The 23,216-nt window shown below is 42.7% G+C and overlaps 1 protein-coding gene across 2 annotated transcripts; it reads left to right on the forward strand.

Moving 5' to 3' along the window:
- Positions 1-320: 320 nt before the first annotated feature.
- Bbs5 (Bardet-Biedl syndrome 5) lies at positions 321-20,893 on the forward strand. Of its 2 annotated transcripts, XM_021155616.2 has the most exons (12): positions 321-751; positions 2,255-2,337; positions 6,377-6,442; positions 7,602-7,651; positions 7,786-7,913; positions 8,999-9,134; positions 10,490-10,585; positions 14,379-14,441; positions 16,358-16,492; positions 18,368-18,451; positions 20,262-20,285; positions 20,428-20,644. In XM_021155616.2, the coding sequence occupies exons 1-12, from the start codon at positions 450-452 to the stop codon at positions 20,527-20,529; spliced, it is 1,269 nt and encodes a 422-aa protein (XP_021011275.1). In that variant the 5' UTR covers positions 321-449; the 3' UTR covers positions 20,530-20,644. The 2 variants fall into 2 exon arrangements, with proteins under 2 accessions (XP_021011275.1, XP_029324658.1); XM_029468798.1 differs by lacking the exon at positions 7,786-7,913 and having other exon boundaries at positions 580-751; positions 20,428-20,893.
- Positions 20,894-23,216: the final 2,323 nt, after the last annotated feature.

Below are 23,216 nucleotides of genomic sequence, written 5' to 3' on the forward strand. Positions count from 1 at the left end.
TTTGAGGCCAGTCTGGGCCACAAAGGGAGACCATGTCAAAAAAAAAAAAAAAAAAAGGAGAAGGGGGAGAGGGAGAGGGAGGAGAGACAGAGACATAGACATAGACAGAGACATAGAGTTTATCTGGTACTCTGTGCTGCACATTGATCAAAGCAGGTGAACTTTAAGGATCAGGTGTCTACGTTTTATTTGCTCACAATAGAGGGGCCCGAGAGCTGATTTGTGAAATAGGACGCAAGGGCTGGCATTGTACGAATCTAGGGAAGCAATGGTTCTGACCAGATGGAGTAGGACCTCAACAGGTTCTGAGCCTCGGGCTGGAATGTAGCCAGAGATCCAGGCCACCAGGGTATGGGAGGTGGGCAGGGTCAGAGCCCCATCAAACCAGTAATGTAATTTGATGAAGTTAAGATTTCTAAATGGTGTAGGAAGACAGCAGGAAAGCTGAAATGGCTAAAGTTCTGCGCAGAGAACAGAGAGGTGACTCAGAAGTGAAGCAGCTTCCCAGCCACCCGCCTCAACAAGACCAAATGACGCAAACGGGCTGGGAAAAGAGCGCACACTACCTGGTGGAAGCTTGGGCCCCGGCGCCCGCCGTAGATGTCGTGACAAAGCCAGCGCGTTGCCTTGGTGCCCATAAGACGCCGCCGGGCAGCCACTGTGGATTTCATCGGCGGGCTCCTTCGGTCACCATGTCTGTGCTGGACGTGTTGTGGGAGGACCGAGACGTGCGCTTCGACGTGTCCTCGCAGTGAGTCTCTGGATGCGCTGAGACCCCGTGACTATGGTCCCCTGCGGTCCTCGGCCCTGCCCTGGCCAGCGGCCTATCTCAGTGTGCGCCCATCAAGGCTGTGACCCTCCGCGTCCTGCGGTGGAGGGGACATAGGGCAGGGATTCCGGAAAGCAGGGTTCTAGAACAAATTCCGGAATAGCATTGCACACTACGGGCCTCTGCACGGTTGGCATGTCTGTAAAATGAGGGCGGTGGGAGTGAGAATTCTCCAAAACTCCCAACCACGCAAAGCTTGTGTCGGAGCTAAGATTTCATTTGGTCCTTATCTAAATCTTTGAGAGCTTGTTAAAAAGAATCCCTGTTTGTGGGGGAATATGCTTAAAAGAGGAGATGGTTAAAAACCTTCCTGCCCAGAAGTCAGGGAGGGGGTCGCTGAGATCGTGATGGAAAACATAGAAGCTGAAGTTCTTGGATCAATAACTACACGGCGCCTCAGCTGCTTCCTAATGGTGCTTTACCATGAGCACTGTCTCCTAAAATGGAAAAATGAGATATTGGTACATTTCTCAGTCTTTGTAGTAACTGGATGCCTAACATAGTATTCGTTCCTTTTAGAAGTTGAGGGAGGAGGTATTTGTGAAATTACAAAGTACAGTAACTCATTACACACCTTCTATGGCTTTCCCTGTAGTTCAGGGAGTGCGGTGGGTCTTAATCCAGACGAACCCAGTTTTCATGAACATTTTCCGTTTACAGACATCTGTCTCAAAAAATCAAGACAGGAAAATAAGAGGGGTTGATTATCACACACCCTTCCTCATTCTAGTGCAGGAGAGTAGTCACACAGCTAACTCAAAGGAGCAAACGAGCCTGTGGAGATGAGAGAGTGCTTTCTGTGCGCATCATTCACGAGTGGAGGTCAGAAGTTAACTTGCAGAAGTCAATTCTCTCCTCTGACTGTGTGGGTCCCAGGGATGACAGACACTCAGGTCATCAAACTTGGTGGTAGCCACCTTTACTCGCCGACCCACTCACTACCCTCCTGAGGATACACCTCATACAACCCTTTTAAAAACCATCCTCTCTGTAACCGCCCGACGACCTTCCTCTACTTAGAAACCTCTGGGGGTTGTCCACCACTGTCCACAGATGAGGCCTATACTTATCATCCTGCAGTCCCAGGTTCTTTGACTTTTCTCCATAGTTACACTTCTCTCCCTAGTCAGTGCCCTTTCTTCAGAGCCACGTCCCTTCCCTTTCTTGTTCCGCTTTTTCAGTCATGCATTCTTTGCTCTTTTCCATTTAGTTATCCAAGACTCCACTTCTGGTCCTAGTTGACTCTCAAGAGGCCCTGGTCGGTTCAGGCCCCACTGACACCCAGGGTCTAGAAGTTATTCTCAAGTGCATGAGCAGTCCAGGCTGTATACTTTACAGTACTGGCTGTCCTGTGTCTATGTCTCGCCTCTCTAAGTAGATGGACAGCAGATGAAGTTATACACCTCGAATTTATGCTTATTTTAGACAGATGAAAACAAGACCGGGGGAAGTCCTTATTGATTGTTTAGATTCGATTGAAGACACAAAAGGAAACAATGGAGACAGAGGTGAGTACATTGGAGTTTTACATTCTGGTTTAGTTTATAAATGTTGGTTCATGGGCTGGTGAGATGGCTCAGCGAGTAAGAGCACTGACTGCTCTTCCAAAGGTCCTGAGTTCAATTCCCAGCACCCACATGGTGGCTCACAACCACCCATAATGAGATCTTACACCCTATTCTGGTGCATCTGAAGACAACTACAGTGTACTTATATATAATAAATAAATCTTTGGGCTGGAGTGAGCAGGGGTGGAGCGAGCGGGGCCAACTGAAGTGAGCAGAGGTCCTAAATTCAATTCCCAACAACCAGATGAAGGCTCACAACTATCTTGTGTACTCATATACATAAAATAAATAAATAAATCTTTCAGCCCTCGGGATGTGTTGATAGGAAGATCAGAAGGTTGAAGCCATTCAGGATTTGGGGGTTTTTTGTTTTGTTTTGTTTTGTTTTGTTTTTTGATTTTGTTTTTCTTCCTCAGAACAAGGGTTTGGGGAAGTTTGGCTACAAAACAAATAATCCACTCACTGTACCTAAATCCTACGCAGAATCAGGAAGCTTTGTTTAAATGAAGGCTTATGGGAATGTGCAGTGTCTGGTTTATATGGAGGAAGAGAGGAGGTGGGGAGTTCTGCCTTCAAACCCTCCACTTCTGCTCCTTTCAAGCAGTTTCCAAGTGACCAACCTAAGGCCATGTCCCATTCAGGACCCCCTTGTTTTTTGTTTGTTTGTTTGGTTTTTTTTAGACTTATTTTTTTTTAACTAGGTATTTTCCTCATTTACATTTCCAATGCTATCCCAAAAGTCCCCCATACCCTCCCCCCCCCTCGCTCCCCTACCCACCCACTCCCACTTTTTGACCCTGGCGTTCCCCTGTACTGGGGCATATAAAGTTTGTGTGTCCAGTGGGCCTCTCTTTCCAGTGATGGCCGACTAGGCCATCTTTTGATACATATGCAGATAGAGTCAAGAGCTCNGGGGTACTGGTTAGTTCATAATGTTGTTCCACCTATAGGGTTGCAGATCCCTTTAGCTNCTTGGGTACTTTCTCTAGCTCCTCCATTGGGGGCCCTGTGATCCATCCAATAGCTGACTGTGGGGACCCCCTGTTTTAAAGCTAGGAGTATCCCAGAAGATTAGCACATTTAATCCACTTCTAAGAACTCTGCCGTGAAACTGTCAGATTAGCGTGGGGATTGATGCTGTGGAAATGGGGCAAGGAGATTCTGTGTTGAGGATATTAGAAGACACAGGGACAGAGAGAGGAACCTAGGCTTGGAAGGATGGGCAGGAGCTGCAGGGAGAAGTCCCTCAGGAGAAAAGAGGCAGCCCGAGATTCCTATAATGTGTAGGAGATGAGCAGTGAGCGCAAACTGGTGACCAGGGCCACCTCTTCTCAGCCCATAACTGTTTCTGAATATGCTAATAGAATGTGTTAAAGACAAAATACTACCTAAGTGAAATGGTACAAGGAAATCAATGTGCCTTTAATTTTAAGTAATAAAAATCAGTTTGTAAAGCATTAAAATACTAAGCCAGGCTTGGAAGAATACACCTGGAGCCCCAGCTACTTGGGTGCTGAGACGGGAGCGCCTGTGGAATCGCCTATGTGATAAAGTGTTACTGTCTAAGCAAGGATGGCTTTAAGGAACCTAGTGTAATAAAGGTTTTCAATCTGAAAGAACAGGGTAGGAAGAGAGGAAAGGAAGGGGCGGGCTGGGACTTAGAGCTCTCTGCTAGAGCTCTCATCTGTCAAGTGTCATGTCCTGGATTCACCGTCTTCATTCCCCACTTCATAGAAGAAAGGAAAAAAAATATAACCCCTCTTAACACTTTATTAAAATGTTTTAGTTAAAATATAGTTGTATTGGGCTGGAGAGATGGCTCAGTGGTTAAGAGCATTGACTGCTCTTGCAAAGGTCCTGAGTTCAATTCCCAGCAACCATACGGTGGCTCACAACCATCTATAACAGAATTCGATGCTCTCTTAGAGTGCGTCTGAAGACAGCTACAATGAATTCATATAAATAAAATAAATAAACCTTAAAAAAAAAAAGAGCCAGATATGGTAGTGCATGCTGGTAATTAATCCAACACTCAGGAGGCTGGGGACAGAGGCAAAGGCAGATAGATCTTTATGAGTTCCAGGCCACCAGTCATGGCTAAAAAAGGAGAGAGAGGACTGGTATGGTGGCCTGAACCTTTAATCCCGGCACTGGGGAGACAGTTAGATCTCTGTGAGCTTGAGGTCAGCCTGGTCTACAGAGAGTTCTAGGGCAGCGATGGCATACTGAGAGACCCTGTCTCAAAGACAAAACCATAAATAAAAAGAGAGAGGACATGATGCAGTTACGCAATATTAGAAAAGTCAAGCAGCCCTCAGTTTCACCAGTGGATAGGATGGTAAGAGTGTCTACTTTAAATTTGTACTGTTACGTAAGATTGCACATACAAAATGAAAAAAGTAGTTGCAAATCATATACACTTTAAAAAATTGTTAAGAGCAATCGAGGGAACATTGGAAGGGTTGGAGGAAGGACAGGGAAGGAGAAATGATGATATAACTATAGATATTTTCTTAATTTAAAAAAAAATGTACACCAGAAGAGGGCATCAGATCCCATTACAGATGGTTGTGAGCCACCATATGTTGGCTGGGAATTGAACTCAGGACCTCTGTTCTTGTTAAAATAGTTTTGTCCTCCCCGTTATTTTTTTAAATTGGATATTTTCTTTATTTATATTTCAAATGTTATTCCCTTTCCCCGTTCCCCCCACCATCCGCCCCCGGAAACCCCCTATCCCACCGTGCTTCTATGAGGGTGTTCCTTCACCCACCCATTCACTCCCACCTCCCCGCCCTCAATTCCCCTACACTGGGGCATCTATCGAGCCTTCATAGGACCAAGGTCCTCTCCTCCCATTGATGCCTGATAAGGCCATTCTCTGCAGCATATGCAGCTAGAGCCACATGTACTCTTTGGTTGATGGCTTAGTCCCTAGGAGCTCTGGGGAGACTGGTTGGTTGATATTGTTGTTCTTCCTGTGGGGTTGCAATCCCCTTCAGCTCCTTTGGCCCTTTCTCTAAGGAGCCTGCTATGACTATCTCCTGAGAGGCCGTGCCAGAGCCTTACAAATACAGAGACGGATGCTCGGATGCTCGTAGCCAACCTTTGGACTAAGTGTGGGGTCCCCAATAGAGGAGTTAGAGAGAGGACCAAAGGAGTTGAAGGGGATTGTCCTCCCCAGTTTTAATCTAAACTCCAACTCAGTTCTATTGCTAGTAGGCTTAACTCTGAGATACTTGCTCCAGCCTTGAAGAACTGCTTCGTTTGCAGTCAGTTTTGCCTATGCCTCTGGCAGAATTGGGAATATGAGGACATGGTTCATTTAAATGAGAGCTGTGGGGCTGGAAAAATGGCTCAGCAGCTAAGAGTGCTTCCTATGCAATGATAAGGACCAAGGTGGTCCTGTGCACGCGTGTGACACCAGCACTAAGGTGGGCTGGGGGGCTTGCCGCCTCAAAGAAATACTGTAGAGAGTATGGAGGAGGACACTTGATGTTCTCCGCGTACACACATGCACATGCGCGCACGCACACACACACACACACACACACACACACACACACACCATGAGAACTACTAAGAGAGACTCGTATAACATCATGTATCCATTCTACCTGACAAAAGAAAGTGAAGGAAGGAAGGAAGGAAGGAAGGAAGGAAGGAAGGAAGGAAGGAAGGAAGGAAGGAAGGAAGGGTTTATTTTGTCCCACAGTTCTAGGGTAGAGTCCACCACAGCAGGGAAGTCACAGCAGTAGGAGATACTTTGTCCAGCCCACAAACATTTTTTTTTTTTAATCATTTAAATCAGGCTGCCCTCAGACTCTTTGTAGCGAGCTCAGGTCCTCCGGACTCCATGCCTGAACACTTGGATCACAGGCATGCGGCTGGTGCAGTGCTCGGCGTGGAAGCACGCACTGCTCTGGTCTGTGCTGTAAGATGGCCTAAGTTAATTGGTTGTTGCTTGCTTTGCTTTTAGGTAGACTCTTAGTCACAAACTTAAGGATCATCTGGCATTCCTTGGCATTGCCCAGAGTCAATCTTTGTAAGTACCTTTCTTAGACAAGATGCTAATGAAAAGATTCCTTTTTCAGGAAAGTTGGATGGTAGAGTTTGTATTTAAAACAAACCAACAAATCTAAAGTGCTAGGGACAGGTCTCAGTGGTAGAGCACTTGCCCAACATGCTTAAGGCCCTAGATTTAATCCCCAGCCATGTAAAAGAACAGCAACAGTTTTCTTCTAAGTGATACCATGAAGTATGTGGAAATATGAGATTGCTATTTAAGAAAACTGTAAGAAATCGAAGACTGATCACAGTCTATTTTGTAATGCAAATGAAATAATCTGTTCTTTTTTCGTTTTTCAGCTGGTCAGTTTTGTATCTTGGGCATATGTGAGATTGCTGCTTTTACACAGGATGGTTTTTGTCTTTAATTTTTTTATTATTTTGTGTGTGCATGATGTGACTGGGTCAGGTTGATATGCCAAGGGACAACTGTGTGGTATGGGTTCTCTCCGTCCACCTTTGCATGGGCTCTGGAGATGAGAGTCAGGTCTCTGGGCTTGTGCGGGTGCTTGTTTTCATTGTCTTTGAAAACATGCCATATAGCTTGTTGCCTTTTTTTTTTAAAGTGTGACAAATCTAGCCATATTTTTCTATTGGCATAGTGGTAGAAAGGGTTTTGTTTTGTTGGTAGATGGTGTATGGGTTTTAGACATTTTCTTTTCCCATATTAGGAATATTTTTATTTTGTCAAAGTAGTACAACTGACCCTCAATTTCTTGTAATCATTTATTCATTCTCCCTCCCTCTTTCTCCCCTCTTTTTTTCTTTCTTTTTTTCCTTCTTGAGAGGGGGTCCCACATATTCCAGACCAGCCTCTAACCTGCTGTGTCCTTGAAGATGACTTGAACTTCTGTTCTTGCTGTCTCCATCTTCTGAGTACCGGGGCTACGCATGTGCACCATTGTGCTCTGTTTATCCAGTTCTGGGCATCAGGCTCCAGGCTAGGGAAGCACTCTACCCTCTGAGCTCCGTTCCTACCCTCAATTTGTGTTCATTCCATAAAAACTTAAGAAGTTGTGTTTCTGCTCATGTTTAATTTGTAAAACATTAGCATTTTGGGTTTTTAATTTATTTTACAATACTGTGTTTCTCAGTTTGTGACCTCATGCTCCGTGTTTCCTTTGTCTTTATTTTAGCTATTGGTTACAACTGCATATTGAATATCACAACAAGAACTGCTAACTCTGTAAGTCTGAACAATCCTGGTGACGTTAGATGTATTGTGACGAAACACTAGATGCTTAAGAAAAGGCTTGCTTCCACCTTAAATGGGAACTTGCTCTTTAACTCTGAAACTTTGTAATAAATTTGACTTTACAGAAACTACGAGGCCAAACCGAAGCTCTTTATATATTGACAAAATGCAACACTACCCGGTTTGAGTTTATATTCACAAACCTGGTTCCCGGGAGCCCCAGACTTTTTACTTCTGTGATCGCAGTGCACAGGTACAAGGCAGAGTTTTGACTCTTATCAACTTACTTTGATATGATGGTGTAAAGGGTAAGGTGTCACAGACGTCTGACAGTATCTTCTAGTTGCAAATGTCACAGAGGTGTTTAGAATAATACACTTCATTATCAGATAAGAAGCACCTTGAAAGACTTTATAAAGCACATTTGTAATGTCACCACTCTGGAGAATAAAGCAGGAGGGTTAGGGGGTCTGGGCTATCCTGGGCTACATAGCACCACCCTCTGTAAAATATAAGAATACTGAAAAGGTTCTATTAAATTACATAAAAAAGAATTTTATAGCAGATAAACATTCAAATGTTTTACCTAAATAGTTTCTCTTTATAGTTATTCATATTATTGCTTGATTATTACTAATGCTTCTCTGGACATCTGTGTACAAGTGTTTGTCTCGGCATATGCCGAGGAGCTGAGGTACAAGCTGAGGGCTGAGCGCTGTAGCAACGACATGTTCTCTTCTCCGTGGTCATGCACCTGAACCATAGCTCTCTTTGGTTTGACTTAAGGAGTGCTGTGACCAAGATGAGAGAGAGAGCACTTAGTAAATTCGAGGCTAATACTACCTTTTAAAAATACAGTAAAGCCAGGCATGGTGGTGCACGACTTTAATCTCAGCACTTAGGAGGCAAAGGCAAGCCAATGTCTGTGAGTTTGAGGACAGCCTAGTCTCTGTTACACAGAGAAACCCTGTCAGGGTCACACCACCATGGCAGAAGACTGCAGTCACCCATCCTTACTGAAAAAGAAACTAATTCTGTTTTTCTGGGTTTGTTTTTGCTTTTGTTTTTGCTTTTTGAAGCAGTCCTACTCAGTAGCCCAGGCTGGCCTACAACTCAGTGTGTTGTCCAGGATGGCTTCAAACTGTCAATTCTCCTGCCTCAGCTTCCCAACTGATGAGACTACAGGCATGTGCTATACCACACCTCACTGAAGAGCGTTAGCTTTACCGTAATAACTGAGTGGTGTCCAGAAGCATCAGCGGCGTGGATTTTAACACAGCCTAACAAACCACATTTCCCATTCCGAGTGACCGGGCTTCCGTTTGTTCTGTTTTGTAGAGCATATGAAACTTCTAAAATGTACCGTGACTTTAAGTTGAGAAGTGCAGTCATTCAGAACAAGCAGCTGAGGTTACTACCACAGGAGCATGTGTATGATAAGATCAACGGCGTGTGGAATCTATCCAGCGACCAGGTATCTATCGTGTACAGTACCTAGCCTTTTAGGTCTGTTTCAGCAGCTGTTTCCTTCTCATCATTGGGGCTGCGTAATCATTAGCGTTAGCATTGGCCAACTGGAGAAGTTAGTGTTACAGCTTTAGACATGGAACAATATTCTCATTCATTCATTCATATTCTTTCTCTATTCTCTCTCTCTCTCTCTCTCTCTCTCTCTCTCTCTCTCTCTGTGTGTGTGTGTGTGTGTGTGTGTGTGTGTGTGTGTGTGTGTGGCCCAGGTTGGCTCTAAACTCATGGTCTTCCTGCCTTAGCCTCCCAAGTCCTGAGATTATGGACGTGAATCATCACATCTGGCGTAGTTTCGATCTAGTCAGTATTGAAGAGTCATCAAATATATCTGAGATAGATAGATAGATAGATAGATAGATAGATAGGCAGATGGATATGATAGGAGTATAAGGTTTTACTCTAAGTTGCTTTAACTCCTTTGTTCAGGCATATCACAAGGTTTTTTTCTGTTGTTTCTTTTGTTTTGTTTTGTTTTTTACAGATTTATTTTATTTATATGAATACATTGTAGCTGTCTTCAGACACACCAGAAAAGAGCATCAGATCTCATTACAGATGGTTGTGAGCCACCATGTGTTTGCTGGGAATTGAACTCAGGACCTTTGGAAGAGCAGTCAGTGCTCTTAACTGCTGAGCCATCTCTCCAGCCCATATCACAAGTTTTGAATGATTATTATAGAAAGATCTAATACTTATGCTATGTGCCAGAGTCTATACTAAAGTCTTTAAAAAGCTGGGGGTGAGGAGATTATTTATTCAAATCTCCATTATACATTTTACAAAATACACCAAGAAGAATTTTGTGGGTCAGTGGAATGGCTCAGTGAGTAGAGAGGCCTGCATGCAGCCCTGACAGCCGGAGTTTGATTCCTGGATCCCCTAAGGTGGCCAGAGAAAACTCACTCTGGAGAGCTGTTCTCTGACCGATACTCATGCACTTGCATGCACACACACACACATGCACGTACACACACATGCACACACACTACTTTTTTTAACTATGTCCTCAGGCAAATACACTGACTTTAGTGTCTAACTGTTCTGATGTCCTATCCTGCTGCTTAATGACTGCAGGCCCAGGCATTCGGTCATGCAATTGTGCTAGTTTGTAAGCAGTGAGTCACTGCTACTCAATAATGCTAAATTCTTATGTTAATCTACTGCTGTCATAATGAAAATTATTCTGGGTCTTAGGAAACAAAGACTATTGCTTCTCAGCCTTTTTGCTAAGTTCAAGTGTGGAGACAAAGGCTAGGGCTACTAACAAGCAACCATTGATTTACCTCTGTCTGTCTTCTGCAGGGGAATTTAGGAACTTTTTTTATTACCAATGTGAGAATTGTGTGGCATGCCAATATGAATGACAGTTTTAATGTCAGCATACCATATCTGCAAATTGTAAGTACATGCATGTTGGCTACCCTCTTTAAATGTAGAATAAATAACACAGTTAATAACTGGATGTTTGGGGTTATATGAGTTCTGGCTTTTCCCCTCTTTATGGGCTCTTAACTAAAAGCAGATTCTTGGGGCCAGTAAGAGAGCTCAGCAGGCTAAGGTGCTTGCAACCCAATCTGATGACCTGAGTTCAATCCCCATGACCCTCATGGTGGAAGGAGAGAACCAACTCCAAAGGTTGTTCTCTGACCTCTGTACTCATGTTCACGTTGGCATACGTGTCCCTCCCCAAATAAATAAGTAAATAAATGTAACTAAAGTATACTTAAATAAATAAAAGCATAGTTTCAAACTGTTGGTTCTATTATTTTAACAGAGAAAAGACTTAATGTATGTATAAGTTAGGCATAATGGTGCACACTTTTAATTCTAACACTAGAGCAATGAAGGCAAGAGGATTTCTACAAGTTCTGGCCTAGTCTACATAGCAAGTTTTTTGTTTTGTTTTTTAAGATTTATTTATTTATTATATATAAGTACATTGTAGCTGTCTTCAGATACACCAGAAGATGGCATCAGATCTCATTATAGATGGTTGTGAGCCACCATGTGATTGCTGGGATTTGAACTCAGGACCTCTGGAACATCAGTCAGTGCTCTTAACCACTGAGCCATCTCTCCAGCCTCTACATAGCATGTTTTAGAGCAGCCAGCCATGGCTACATAGCTAGACTATATCTTTAAAAATAAATAAGTATTCATAACAGTTATGAACTTGCCTGCATTTTCTCCTCTTTGTGGCACTAGGAATTGACTTAGAATCTTGCATTTGCTAGGCAAGGATTTTGCCACTAAGCTGTGTTCCAACCCTCAACTCTCCCTCAGCTTGCTATTAAGAACTATGCAGTATGTGATGTGTGCACATCCTGTGTTCTGCCCCATCCCCACCCCATCCCTCATCCCTGCTCTGGGGAGGTAGACAGCTGGATCTTTCTAAGTTTGACACCATAGCAAGTTCCAGACCAGCCAAATGTGACATAATGAGACTATATTTCAAACAAAAAAGAAAAGAAAAAATTAAGTATTTGAAGGATTGTGGATGTAACTCACCAGTAGAGTGACTTGCTAGAACGTACAATCCCCAACACTGAAGCAAAAGGCTTGGAGAGATGGCTCAGTGGTTAAGAGTGCTTGCTGTTCTTTCAGAGGACCCCAGTTCATTTCCTAGCCCCGATATCAGGTAACTCACAACCTCCTGTTACTCCAACTCCAGGGGATCTGACACGCTCCAAAGCAGTTGTTCTCAGCCTTCCTAATACTGTATCCTTTAATACAGCTCCTCATGCTGTGCTGACCCCCACTATAGAATTATGTTTGTTTCTACTTTGTAACTAATTTTGCTACTGTTATGAACCATAATATAAATATATGTGTTTTCAGATGGTCTTAGTGGTGACATGCACACAGGTACAAGATCATACACATAAATGAACATTAGGAAAACAGAAGCAAGCCAGGAAGCAGCAGTCCTCCTTGGCCTCTGCTTCAGTTCTTGCCTTGAGCTCCTGCCCCAACCTCCCTTCACGGTGGACTATGATTAGGACACGTAGGCTGAAATAAACCCTTTCCTGCCAAGGTTGCTTTTGGCCATGGTATTTTATCATAGCAACAGAAGCCCCAAGACAGTATCACTGCACACTCAGGGATCAACAGTCAAGACGACTATGAACCAACACAGCCCAGCTACTGAGGAACTTCACCCTGGCAGAGGAAGCAACGCATTAAAGGAATAATCAGAGTGCGATGGGAAGGAGATCTATGGACATGCGATCATTAGTTTTATTTGTGATATTGGAGATCAAAGCCAGGGCCTTGTACAAACTAGGCAAATTCTCCACTGCTGAGCTACCTCTATAGGTAGAAATAATTTGTCATCAGTGCTGGGAAGACCTGATAGTCTGCATGAGTGTGTGACAAATTGTTATTTATACTTATTGCTTGGCTTGTTTAGTTTAGTTTGAGATGTTTTTGAGGCAGGTTCTCTATAGTCCAAACTAATATGGGACATACCGTGGAGCCCAGGCTGGGCCTCAGACTCATAGCAGCCCTCCTACCTCACCCTCCAAGTGTTGAGGTTACAGTGCTATGCCACCGCACAGTGTTCACTGCTGCTCTATATTCGTTTATGTGGCTATTGCTCACCTAGCCTGACCCTTGTTATGCTGAACAATTACTGAGCGGTGAACAACCTGTGCTTTCTGGTCTTCAAATAGAATATTTTTTGTTATTTAAGAGTAGGGTTGCCAAATGTGGCTTCTGGAATGAATTCAGCCTGACCCAAACAGCTTGCAATGTGATACATCACGGCTTGTCGCTGTAGGAGTCATGCTCCAACTTCAGCTCCAGCCTCAGCACTTGACTCCTCCACAGTCCACAGGCCCAAGTGTGTGTGTGTGTGTGTGTGTGTGTGTGTGTGTGTCCTGTCTTAGCTTGTGTCACTTAGATAAGTAGAGGTTGACATTTGTTTTAACTTTCTATTGCTGTAATGAAACTCCAGGATCGAAAGTAACTTGGGGAGAAAAGGGTTCATTTCTGTTATACTTCCACATCACAGTTCATCATTGAAGAGACTGGAACCTGGAGGTGAGAACAGAAGCAGAAACCATGGAGATGTGCTGTTTACTGGCTTTCTCTACAAAGAAAACAGACCATTAAGCTTTGAGCACCTAATGGCTTTTCTAACCCAAAGTTCAAAGGCCACTACATTCCTCCCAAAAATACATGGTCAGATCTGTCCCAGCAGTAACCCATGAGCTGGTACAAATTTCTCTCTTAGTTAAGGTTTCTGTTGCTGTGATAAACATCCTGACCAAAATCAATTTGGGGAATAAAGGGTTTCCTTTCTAGAGAACAGTCTATCACTGAGGGAAGTCAGGATAGGAACTCAAAGAAGACAGGAACTTAGAGGCAGGAACTGATGCAGAGACCTTGGAGGGGGGCTGCTGGCTTGATCCTCATGGCTTGCTCAGCCTGCTCTCCTATAGAACCAGCCCTGGGTAACACCAACCACAAAACATATATCATGGATCAAGGAAATGCTACACAGGCTTGCCTACAGGCCATGGGTGGGGACATTTTCTCAGTTGAGGGGTGTGACAGGACACACACACACACACACACACACACACACACGGCATGGTCCTGTGGAGTAGAGTCACACAGACACAGACACACATGGCTTGGGTCTATGAAGACACAAATACACATACATACATGTACACACACACACACAGACACACATGAGGGGACATTTTCTCTTCCCAGATGACCCTAACTGTGTTTATTTGACAAAAACATAACCAAGACAAAGTGTGAGAAACAGAATGGTACAGATAGCTTTAATCTTGCTTTAGGAGCCACGAAGAACACTGGCACCTCATAACTGGAAGATCGTCAGCCTTTTATGTGAAAGTCAGAAACCCTGTTGACTCTACAGAGTTGGAAATATCTGAATATCTGTGTATGGCTTTTTTCAGTTTGCCACCTGTCTTCACATTGTTGTTTACTGATTCCTGCAGGAAGAGGGTAAATGAGGGGCCTCTAATCCTTAGACTATGAGGAGTAGTGGGTGTGGTGACTCACACCTATCTATAGTCCTTAGCACTCAGAGGCTAAAGCAGGAGGATTGCTCAGAGAGCCAGGACTATAGCACAATACATAATTAAAGTATGTATTAAAAAGTTGCTACTATCAGATACTAATGTGCATGGTTTTTCTTTTTCATTTTATACAGCGTTCAATAAAGATCAGAGATTCAAAATTTGGTTTGGCGCTTGTCATAGAAAGCTCTCAGCAGGTAAGATAGTCAACATTTTTACTAAACTGATAAAGTTTTAGCTGTGTAACTAGGTTTTTAGTTGCTCTTCTGTAGTTTCAGTTTACATGCAAGGATATCAGCTGTAACATGGAGATGGATGACGTGCTTGAAGTCTTATAGAACTGTCTCCCTAAGAAGAGACCTACCTATGTGTGTTTGCCACCACAAACTCAGGCCCCTCCTGCCTCACCCTCCTAAGTGCTAGGGTCATAGATGTGAGTCACCACGTCATGCTCTACAGTTTGCTCGTTAGATGAATATAGTCATTATCGCTGTGATATTACTGTACTCATGAGGGAAATCACTGCTAGGTCAACACATTTCATACATTATCTCAATCTAATAACTCCATGAAGTGGTGGCTGTCTTCTCCCTGCTCTTACAATCCTGGGTCCTGAGGCCTGGAGGATTTAGGAATCTTTCCCCCCACCCCCCACCCCCCACCCCCGAATCTCAAAGCTGCTGGGGATGAGACGGTTTTCACCCCGTTTGTCTGATTTACACTTGCTTTGAGAAACAGGGATTCTCAGACTGAACAGTATCCGGTTATAGGCTGCTGCGCACCCAGTATGCAGATGTATATCTGAGTCATTTAAAATACTTTATTGATGGACTTGAACTTCGTGAGACCAGGCTGGTCCCGAGCTCTTGGTTCTCCTGCCGACCCCCTTTGAGTGCTAAGACAACAGGCATGTACAGCCATATCCCAAATACAATTTTTTTTAAAGTGAGTTATTGGATGCACTATTCTAGTTACTCTCCACCCCTGCACCCTTATAGTGCATAGTCCTTATAGGACTCAAATACAGGAAAATTACAAAATTACTTCTAAATTTAAAAATGAATGTCAAACCAGGCATGGTGGTGCACGCCTTTAATCCCAGCACTCGGGAGGCAGAGGCAGGCAGATTTCTGAGTTCGAGGCCAGCCTGGTCTACAGAGTGAGTTCCAGGACAGCAAGGGCTACACAGAGAAACCCTGTCTCAAAAAACAAAACAAAAACAAAACAAAAAATGAATGTCTATCCTCTCCCATTTACTAAGTGCCCACTATGTCCCAGGAACTGTACCAACTGGATATACTTTTTCCTGCTTAATAAAAACCACTTGATAACCATTTCATAATTTTTAAATGAGGCTTAGAAAGAGTAAAGGAAGAATATTGTCCACTATTAGCTATTATATTGATCTAGAATTGAACCCAAAAGTATATGCTTTTTTTTTTTTTTTTTGGTTTCCTGAGGCAGGGTTTCTCTGTGTAGCCCTAGCCCTGGCTGTCCTGTGACTTGGTCTGTAGAACAGGCTAGCCTCAGACTTACGGAGATCCATCTGCCTCTGCTGGGATTAAAGGTGTGTCATCACCATCTGATCCTTTTACCTCTTACGCTATGCCACTCTCTTTTAAACACTCTTTCTGTCAGCCTATGGTCAATCATAGTCAAGATTCTTTCCAAACCCTTTAAGGACATAGCTTCAAAGAGACCGTTTTGTAATGGACAGTCTATTTCTTCTCAAGACCTAGTCCAAGAAAAACCTCAGTTCCTTTGGCCAGCACTCCACTGTGTGTGTCTCACCTGGGAAGATCAGCTTGTAAATAGGAAGTTACGTGTGATCTGGACACACGTCCAACTATGAGGGAGGCAGGGCGCAGGGCCAAGTTAGAGACAAGCTGCCCCTGTGGTCCTGAGGCTGGTGGCTCTGCCGTGGCTCCCTGGAGGCTTGCTGTGCTCCTCTGCTCTGTGTCTGCAATTTTCAGAGCAGAGTTCGTTTCTGTAGAGCAGCTTAGGCTGATGCTCCAAAACAAGGCCAGTTAGAGTGATTCCATCATATCCTGAACATATTGTTCCTTAGGCTTTGGCTTGGTTTGGTTTTGTTTTTCTTATTTTGTTCTTATAGAGTGGAGGATACGTTCTTGGCTTTAAAATAGACCCTGTGGAAAAACTACAGGAATCAGTTAAAGAGATCAACTCACTTCACAAAGTCTATTCTGCCAGTCCGATATTTGGAGTGAATTATGAAATGGAAGAAAAGGTAATTTGTTCAATTGTTTCTATGCTGCCTGTGAAATGCAGAAGTAGACTCGCTATATACAACTTTAAACATATATGTAGAGCTTGGGCCAGTGAGCACAGCCCCAGACTGGCCATCTCTAGTTGGTGGCTGTTACTGTCTTCTAATGGGTTACTTCACCTTTCACTCCTCTGTGCCCACGTTGGTAAGCAGCCTTTCAGGTAAGTATCCGTGTACAAGGCTCTTCTGCCACTACAGCCCCATCCACTTGACAAGCCTACAAGGCCTCGTGGATACACTCCTATTCCCTTTGTCCCACCCTGCAGCAGATCCAGAGTCTGTCCCATCAGTGTGGCCCATCTTCATTCTCTTAACAAGTGCCTCCGACACACTAGTGTAGTTTTTGATTTAGGATTTGTTGTTGTTGTTTTGGTTTTAGTTTTGGTTTTTGTTTGTTTGTATGGCCAGACTGCTCTTCAAGCTCCTGCCTTCTTAGATTCAGCCACTGTGGTGCTGGGACCTGACACATAGACTGTGCCCAGCTAGTTTTGAAATGTTTCAACTGTCATGTCTTCCCATCTGCTCTGGTTATGGTACCAATCCCTACTCCCCAGGTACGCTGGCTTTCCATTGGTCTGCAGCTGTCATCTGATCTGTCACTCGCATCCCCACTGTCTGTACTGGTGCCCTCACCCAGACTCTATCTCTGGCACTCCCTATTTCAGCCCCATCACTGACCACACCATCACAGGTCCCCTCTCTGCTCAGTTGCTGGGCCCCTATGTATACCCTAATGTCGGTATCCTCACCGTCCACTTTCATCAGTACCCTGCTGGTGTGCAGACTGCCAAGCCATTTCACAACCACTCTGTCTTCAGTCTCTGCTCTCACACATCAGCGTGTAACCCGAGAGAACCAGAAAGCAGGCAGGGCACAGGGAAGCTCATGGCCTCTGACTTCTGAGAGGCCCTTTCTCCCCCTTCTCTGCATATCCTTCAGTAGTACTACTGCCTGCTCTAGAATCACCTGTACTTTTTCTTGATTCACTTTGTGCGTGTGTGCTACGGCGTGTATGGAGATCAGAGGACAACGTTCACAAGTCAGTTTTCTCTTGTCATGACAGTCCAGGGACTCTCATCTTGGGGTTTCCCTTTCATTTCCTCATCTTATCTTACGTATTAATTTGCTTTTACCAGTCTTCCTTGTGCCAATCCCTTCCTTTCCATTCAGACTGTGATTGCTGCTTGAGGAGTAGTATAAAATCAGCAGTCTTTGGACTTTCAGCCCCAGATTTCCTGAATCCTAGGCACTGTTAGCTTCCTGTTTCACGTTTCTCATTATTGGATCCAGATAACCTCCTCACAGCTACATGTACATAGCCTCACCACTCCATGGACACAACCTCAGCTGTGTGCATAAACGCATGGCACACAGGTGTCTCCTGGTGGCGTTGCTCCACTTCCTGTCCTCTCTGGCTCTCATTTCTCCTCTTCCTCTCCTTCCTCTCCCCAGATCCTACCCATAACTAGCAATGGTCACCCACTCTCTCACTTCTCAGGCACCCTCTAAGTTCTTCAGGGTGCGTCTCTGACTAGCCCGTTTCTGTCTGAAAGAACAGCAATTGTGTTGAGTTTTTTCTTTTAAAAACATCTCTAAATACATTAAATATATATACACATTTCCTGTTTTAATAATTTTGATGACGTTGACTGCAGATTTAAAACCTGACGCTTAGCTTGTACACCTCAAACTGGTTTTACTATGAGACTATAGATTATAGAATCACTTGAGTGGTATGCATTGTGTTACCCTTAACAAGCATTTGTAGTTCTCACAGTTCATTTTTTTAAGATAAAACTGGTTTAATCTTGACTCTGACATCTTCTTAATTTTTAGCCACAGCCACTTGAAGCTCTGACTGTTGAACAAATTCAAGATGATGTGGAAATAGACTCTGATGACCACACAGATGCCTTTGTGGTGAGCACCAAAGGAGCTGTTACACTTCTTATGATGTGTAGCTGAGTCAAGTTTAATTAACAATGCTATGACTGCGTAAAACATAGTAAAACCTGGGTTTTTTTTAACATGAGTTTGAGGGAAATTTTCTAAGTGAAAGAATTTCTTTTGTGAGAATGTTTTTAAATTCTCCACCTAGGAAATAGTTTGAGAACAGTTATTTAGAGGATTTGAATTGTAGCTTAAAGTCTTTACAGAATCCATCTCTATGAAATGAGCTTTAATTTACATTATTTTAGAAGGATATATGTTTGAGTAATATACTTTGTTGTTTCCAAATAAATACTATTTAATCAGCCAACATACTAATGTTAGGCTGGGTGTGGTAGCACAAGCCTTTAATCTCAGCGTTCAAGATGGAGAGGCAGGTGGATCTCTGTGAGTTCAAGGCCAGCCAGGCAGACAGGGCTACATAGTGAGACCTCATCTCAAAAAACAAGCAAGAAATGCCTTCTAATGTTTCCGTATCCTACTGTCTCATGATTCTGACCATAACACACTCCTTCCTCCAGTAATAAGTAGTTTCAAATAAAGCTGTGTAAACTGCTCCCCTCCAGCCATGTCCGGACACACTGAAGTGCCAATTACTTTGGTTTGGTTTGTTTCTGGTTGGTTTTGTTGCCTCTTTTGTTGTGTTGTTGTTGTGACGTGGTTTACACTTACTGTTTTTTGGGGGTTGGATGGGAGAAGATGTGTGGAGGTCAGATGACAGCTTTCAGGCATCCGTCTTCTCCTTCCACCTTGTGGTCCCATGGTCACCCACCAGGGGTCACATTCAGGTTGTCCCTCTTGGTGACAAGTGCCTTTTTATCTACCACCTTGTTTTGTTTTTTAAGCTGTGTTATTTTTTAACCGTTTGTGTGTGTGTTTGCGGAAGAGGATGTGCACATCAAAGTGCTGGTGCTCTTAGAGGCCAGAGGCTGAGCTCAGGTCCCTGGAGCTGAACTTAGAGGTGGTTGTGAACTGCCTGACACAGGTTTGGGAACTGAACTCAAGGCCTCTGGAAGGGCAGTACATGTTCTTGGGTACTGAGCCACCTCTCTAGCCCCTGGCCTTGAACTCTTAACCCTCCTGCCTCCAAGTTCGAGTGCTAGATTGCAGCCACCGTGGCAGCCTTCATCCTGCCCTACCATCATCTCCCAAAGCAGAAGCAGAACCACCTTCTCACAGCTCCAAAAGCCTCCTGTTTCCTCTCAGGCCAATAGTACTCGACATCAATTAGATGTACTGCTCAGAGCGGAGGTTCTCAACACTTGGGTAGTGACCCCCATGAGGTTGCATATCAGATATTACATTATGATTCATAACAGTAGCAAAATTACAGTTATAAAGTAGCAACAAAATAATGTCAAAATAATGGTTGGAGGTCACCACAGCATGAGGGACTGTATTCAGCATTAAGAAGGTTGAGAACCACCGGCTTAGAGCATAAAGCACAACTAACATTAATACTGGCATAACATTTTTTAAAATTGTTATTGTGTTGTGTTGTTTTGTTTTAAGACAGGTCCTCACAGTGTAGCCCTAGCTGGGGAACCCAGTATGTAAAGTAGTGTGGCCCTTCACTTGGAAAGCTCTAACCTGCTTCTCCCTCCCAAGTGCCCATTAAGGGATTAAGGTCCCATGCCACCACAAGAAATGTGTCGATGGCAACATTTGAGGTAGAGAAACTATTAAACAACAGTAGCCAAATGTGAAATATACTTAGTAAATCTTTCTGAAAATTAATGTTCCTTAGAACATGTAAAATATCATTTTCTTTATCTTATAGGCTTATTTTGCTGATGGGAATAAGGTAAGGACATTTTACCTATTTTTGTTGTTAAGTTTCAATGTTTACAGCACTTAGCAGTCACTAACTTAGTGAAACACTTTTCTTTTTTTCCTCGTCCTTGCTCATCTTCTGTTCCCATCTCATCATCTTCCCTTCCCCAAAGCAACAAGATCGTGAACCTGTATTTTCAGAAGAACTGGGGCTTGCAATAGAAAAACTGAAGGATGGATTCACACTGCAGGGACTGTGGGAAGTGATGAGCTGATCTTGAGTTGTTGGATTCACACTGCAGGGACTTTGGGATGAGTTAATCTTGAATGAGTTGAGCTGGACCTCTATTTAAAGATATCTCAAGATTAAAAAATACTGCTTGCCTGCTATAGGCTTGGGATATTTTATATATTCATAGCTTTTATATTTTATATTTTAAGAAGTTTTTAATTATTAAGGAAGAACTCCTTAATTTTAGAAAACTGTCAGTTTTCTAAAAATTATATTAAAAATTGTAACTGAAGTGTACCTCATTTACAAATGTTAATATTGTACCTAATACTTGTAAAAATATTGATTTTCAGATATTAGGTGATTGTATCATGTTGGATTTAATAAAGACTTTTATGCAGCACTAATTAATGTTTTGAAAGTATTATTTAAAAAAAATAAGATCATTCTTAAAAAATAATCAAATACTTCTTGTTTTTTTAATCAAAAACTTCTTAACTAGACATTTAGTTTAAATATGTTATCACAGAACTTGAAATGTAAAACTGTCAGTCCTTAGCTCTGGGAAAAAAGAAAAAGAAAAAAAAAGAAATGTAAAACTGTAATTCAAATTATAGTTCTATTTGTTTGTTGTTTGTCTGTTTATCTGTTTTTGAGACAGGGTCTCACTATGCAGCTCTGGCTGCCCTAGAACTCACTATGTAGACCAGGCTGGCCTTGAACTCACAAAGATATATCTTTGCCCCTGAGGCCTCCCAAATTGCAGTTCTTAAATACATCATTTTTAGGGGTTTGTTTTTGTGAAAACTAAAAATTTTTACTATGGTGTACATCACTACAGAATGTTAGTACTGTTAATTTATAAATAATGTCATGAAGTTTGGGCAAGAATGCATTTGCTTTATAAGGAAATTGTTCTGTCCATTCATTGACGACCTTGTTTGTATTCATTGAGAACCCTTTGAAGATTTCTCAGATAACATTTGCAGACCTTTCCAACATCATTCAGTTGTTTTGGCTACAGTGACCGTCTGAAGAACATTTATGGAATCTTTCAACAAATAATGGTATTTATCAAAGGCACCATTTTTCATTAGTGAGAAATGAGCAAGCACGTAAATACATTTACAATAAAGTCTAATACTACGCACAACCACAGCAACAGTACAACCTAGTGCTGTCTAGATCCACTCGAAACTGATGAAAAAACTGTACATGGGTTTCTTCACTGAAGTAAGAAAGGATGTCCAGTATTTAGAGATTACAAATAAAATGCCTGCTCACTGATAGTGAACAAACAGGACAATACCAAGGTCCACCAACAAGGAATCAGCAAACGACATTCCCCGCTGTTTACATCTGACCCCCTAATCTATTCAAATGTTAGGTGTTACCTTTGGAGAGGGGTGAATCACGTATTGTTTAAACAGGGGAGCAGCTGCTAGTTCCATCCCGTGTGTTAAAACCTTTAATGACATCTATAAATGGAACAGAACCGTTGAGCCCTCCCTTCAGCTGTCACCACGGCAGCTGGCAGAGCCATCAACTCACCGTGATAGAAAGAAAAGTGCCCTTTATGGAGAGAGAACGGAAAGCTTGGGAATACATAATTCCCTGAATTTGGGATGTTTGCTCATTCAACACATATTTGTGGAACATCCATGAGGCATAGGGACTATATGGACAGAACACAAACCCACAGTACATAAGTCAGGTCTTCACTGAACTTCTGTTTGGGGGTCACATTTAAGAACAGCAGCCATTGAAGCTTTGGCATCTCTGTAGTTCTACTGGATTGAGGATGCGATCATGGTCCTGTCACAAAGGACTTCATGAAGAAATGTATAATGCCATCTAGATATAAAGGAAGAGACAGTTGGAGAAGTGACAGGGTCTATTCACACAGCCCAGGCTAGTCTTAAACTCACTGTGTAGTGGAGAATATATTTCCTCCCTCTGCCTCACAGGTCCTGGAATTACAGGTGTGTGCCACTTTGAAATCACTTCTTCGTTCCATAGGGTGTCCCGTTATCAGCAGCTTAAATATGTCTCCAGAATTATATTTTCTTAAGCAAGGCCTGCTCTCTAAATAATACAGGTGATAGAGTTGCTCACCCTGATTTTACTGTCTCCAGGGACAGCACTTTTCCCATAGGGTTGCATCTGTTCTATTTTTTAAGTTTTTATTTTGTGAAAGGTAGGTTTCAGCACAAAATATCCCTAGTTTGTATGTGGATCTTTTCTTTCCCCAAAGGCTTAACTGTTTTTCTCTGGTCTTGATTCCTTTTAAATTTTTGTCTTTATTTTCCTTTTTTTTTTTTGTATTATTGTCATTTCCTATCCCTTGTATAGCAAGACAGAATGTAAATGAATTTGATAATTTAGTAGTAATTATAGTTTTCCCACCTAAAAATAAAGATAATTTAGAATATTTTAGAAAATTAAGTTTCTCTGCATTTGTTGCTTCAGTTATGATGGAGATATCACTTAAAGGTTATATAAAACGAAGAAGTATATAAACATCTTTACATTTCCTACTCAAAAAACAAAATTCTATCTACTTTTAGTAGGAAGCAGCATTCTTTATTTTAAACCATCGGACTCATAGCTTATGAGAATTGCAGTGAACTCACCTCATATTCTTGACCTTGGCATCATTAATTCAGACAGCCAAGTAGCTTGCCACTAGGCCATTTTTAGAGGAGTGACTCATTTTTATGATCCATTTTG

Source organism: Mus caroli, chromosome 2 (assembly GCF_900094665.2).
Source record: "Mus caroli chromosome 2, CAROLI_EIJ_v1.1, whole genome shotgun sequence".
NCBI lineage: Eukaryota > Metazoa > Chordata > Mammalia > Rodentia > Muridae > Mus > Mus caroli.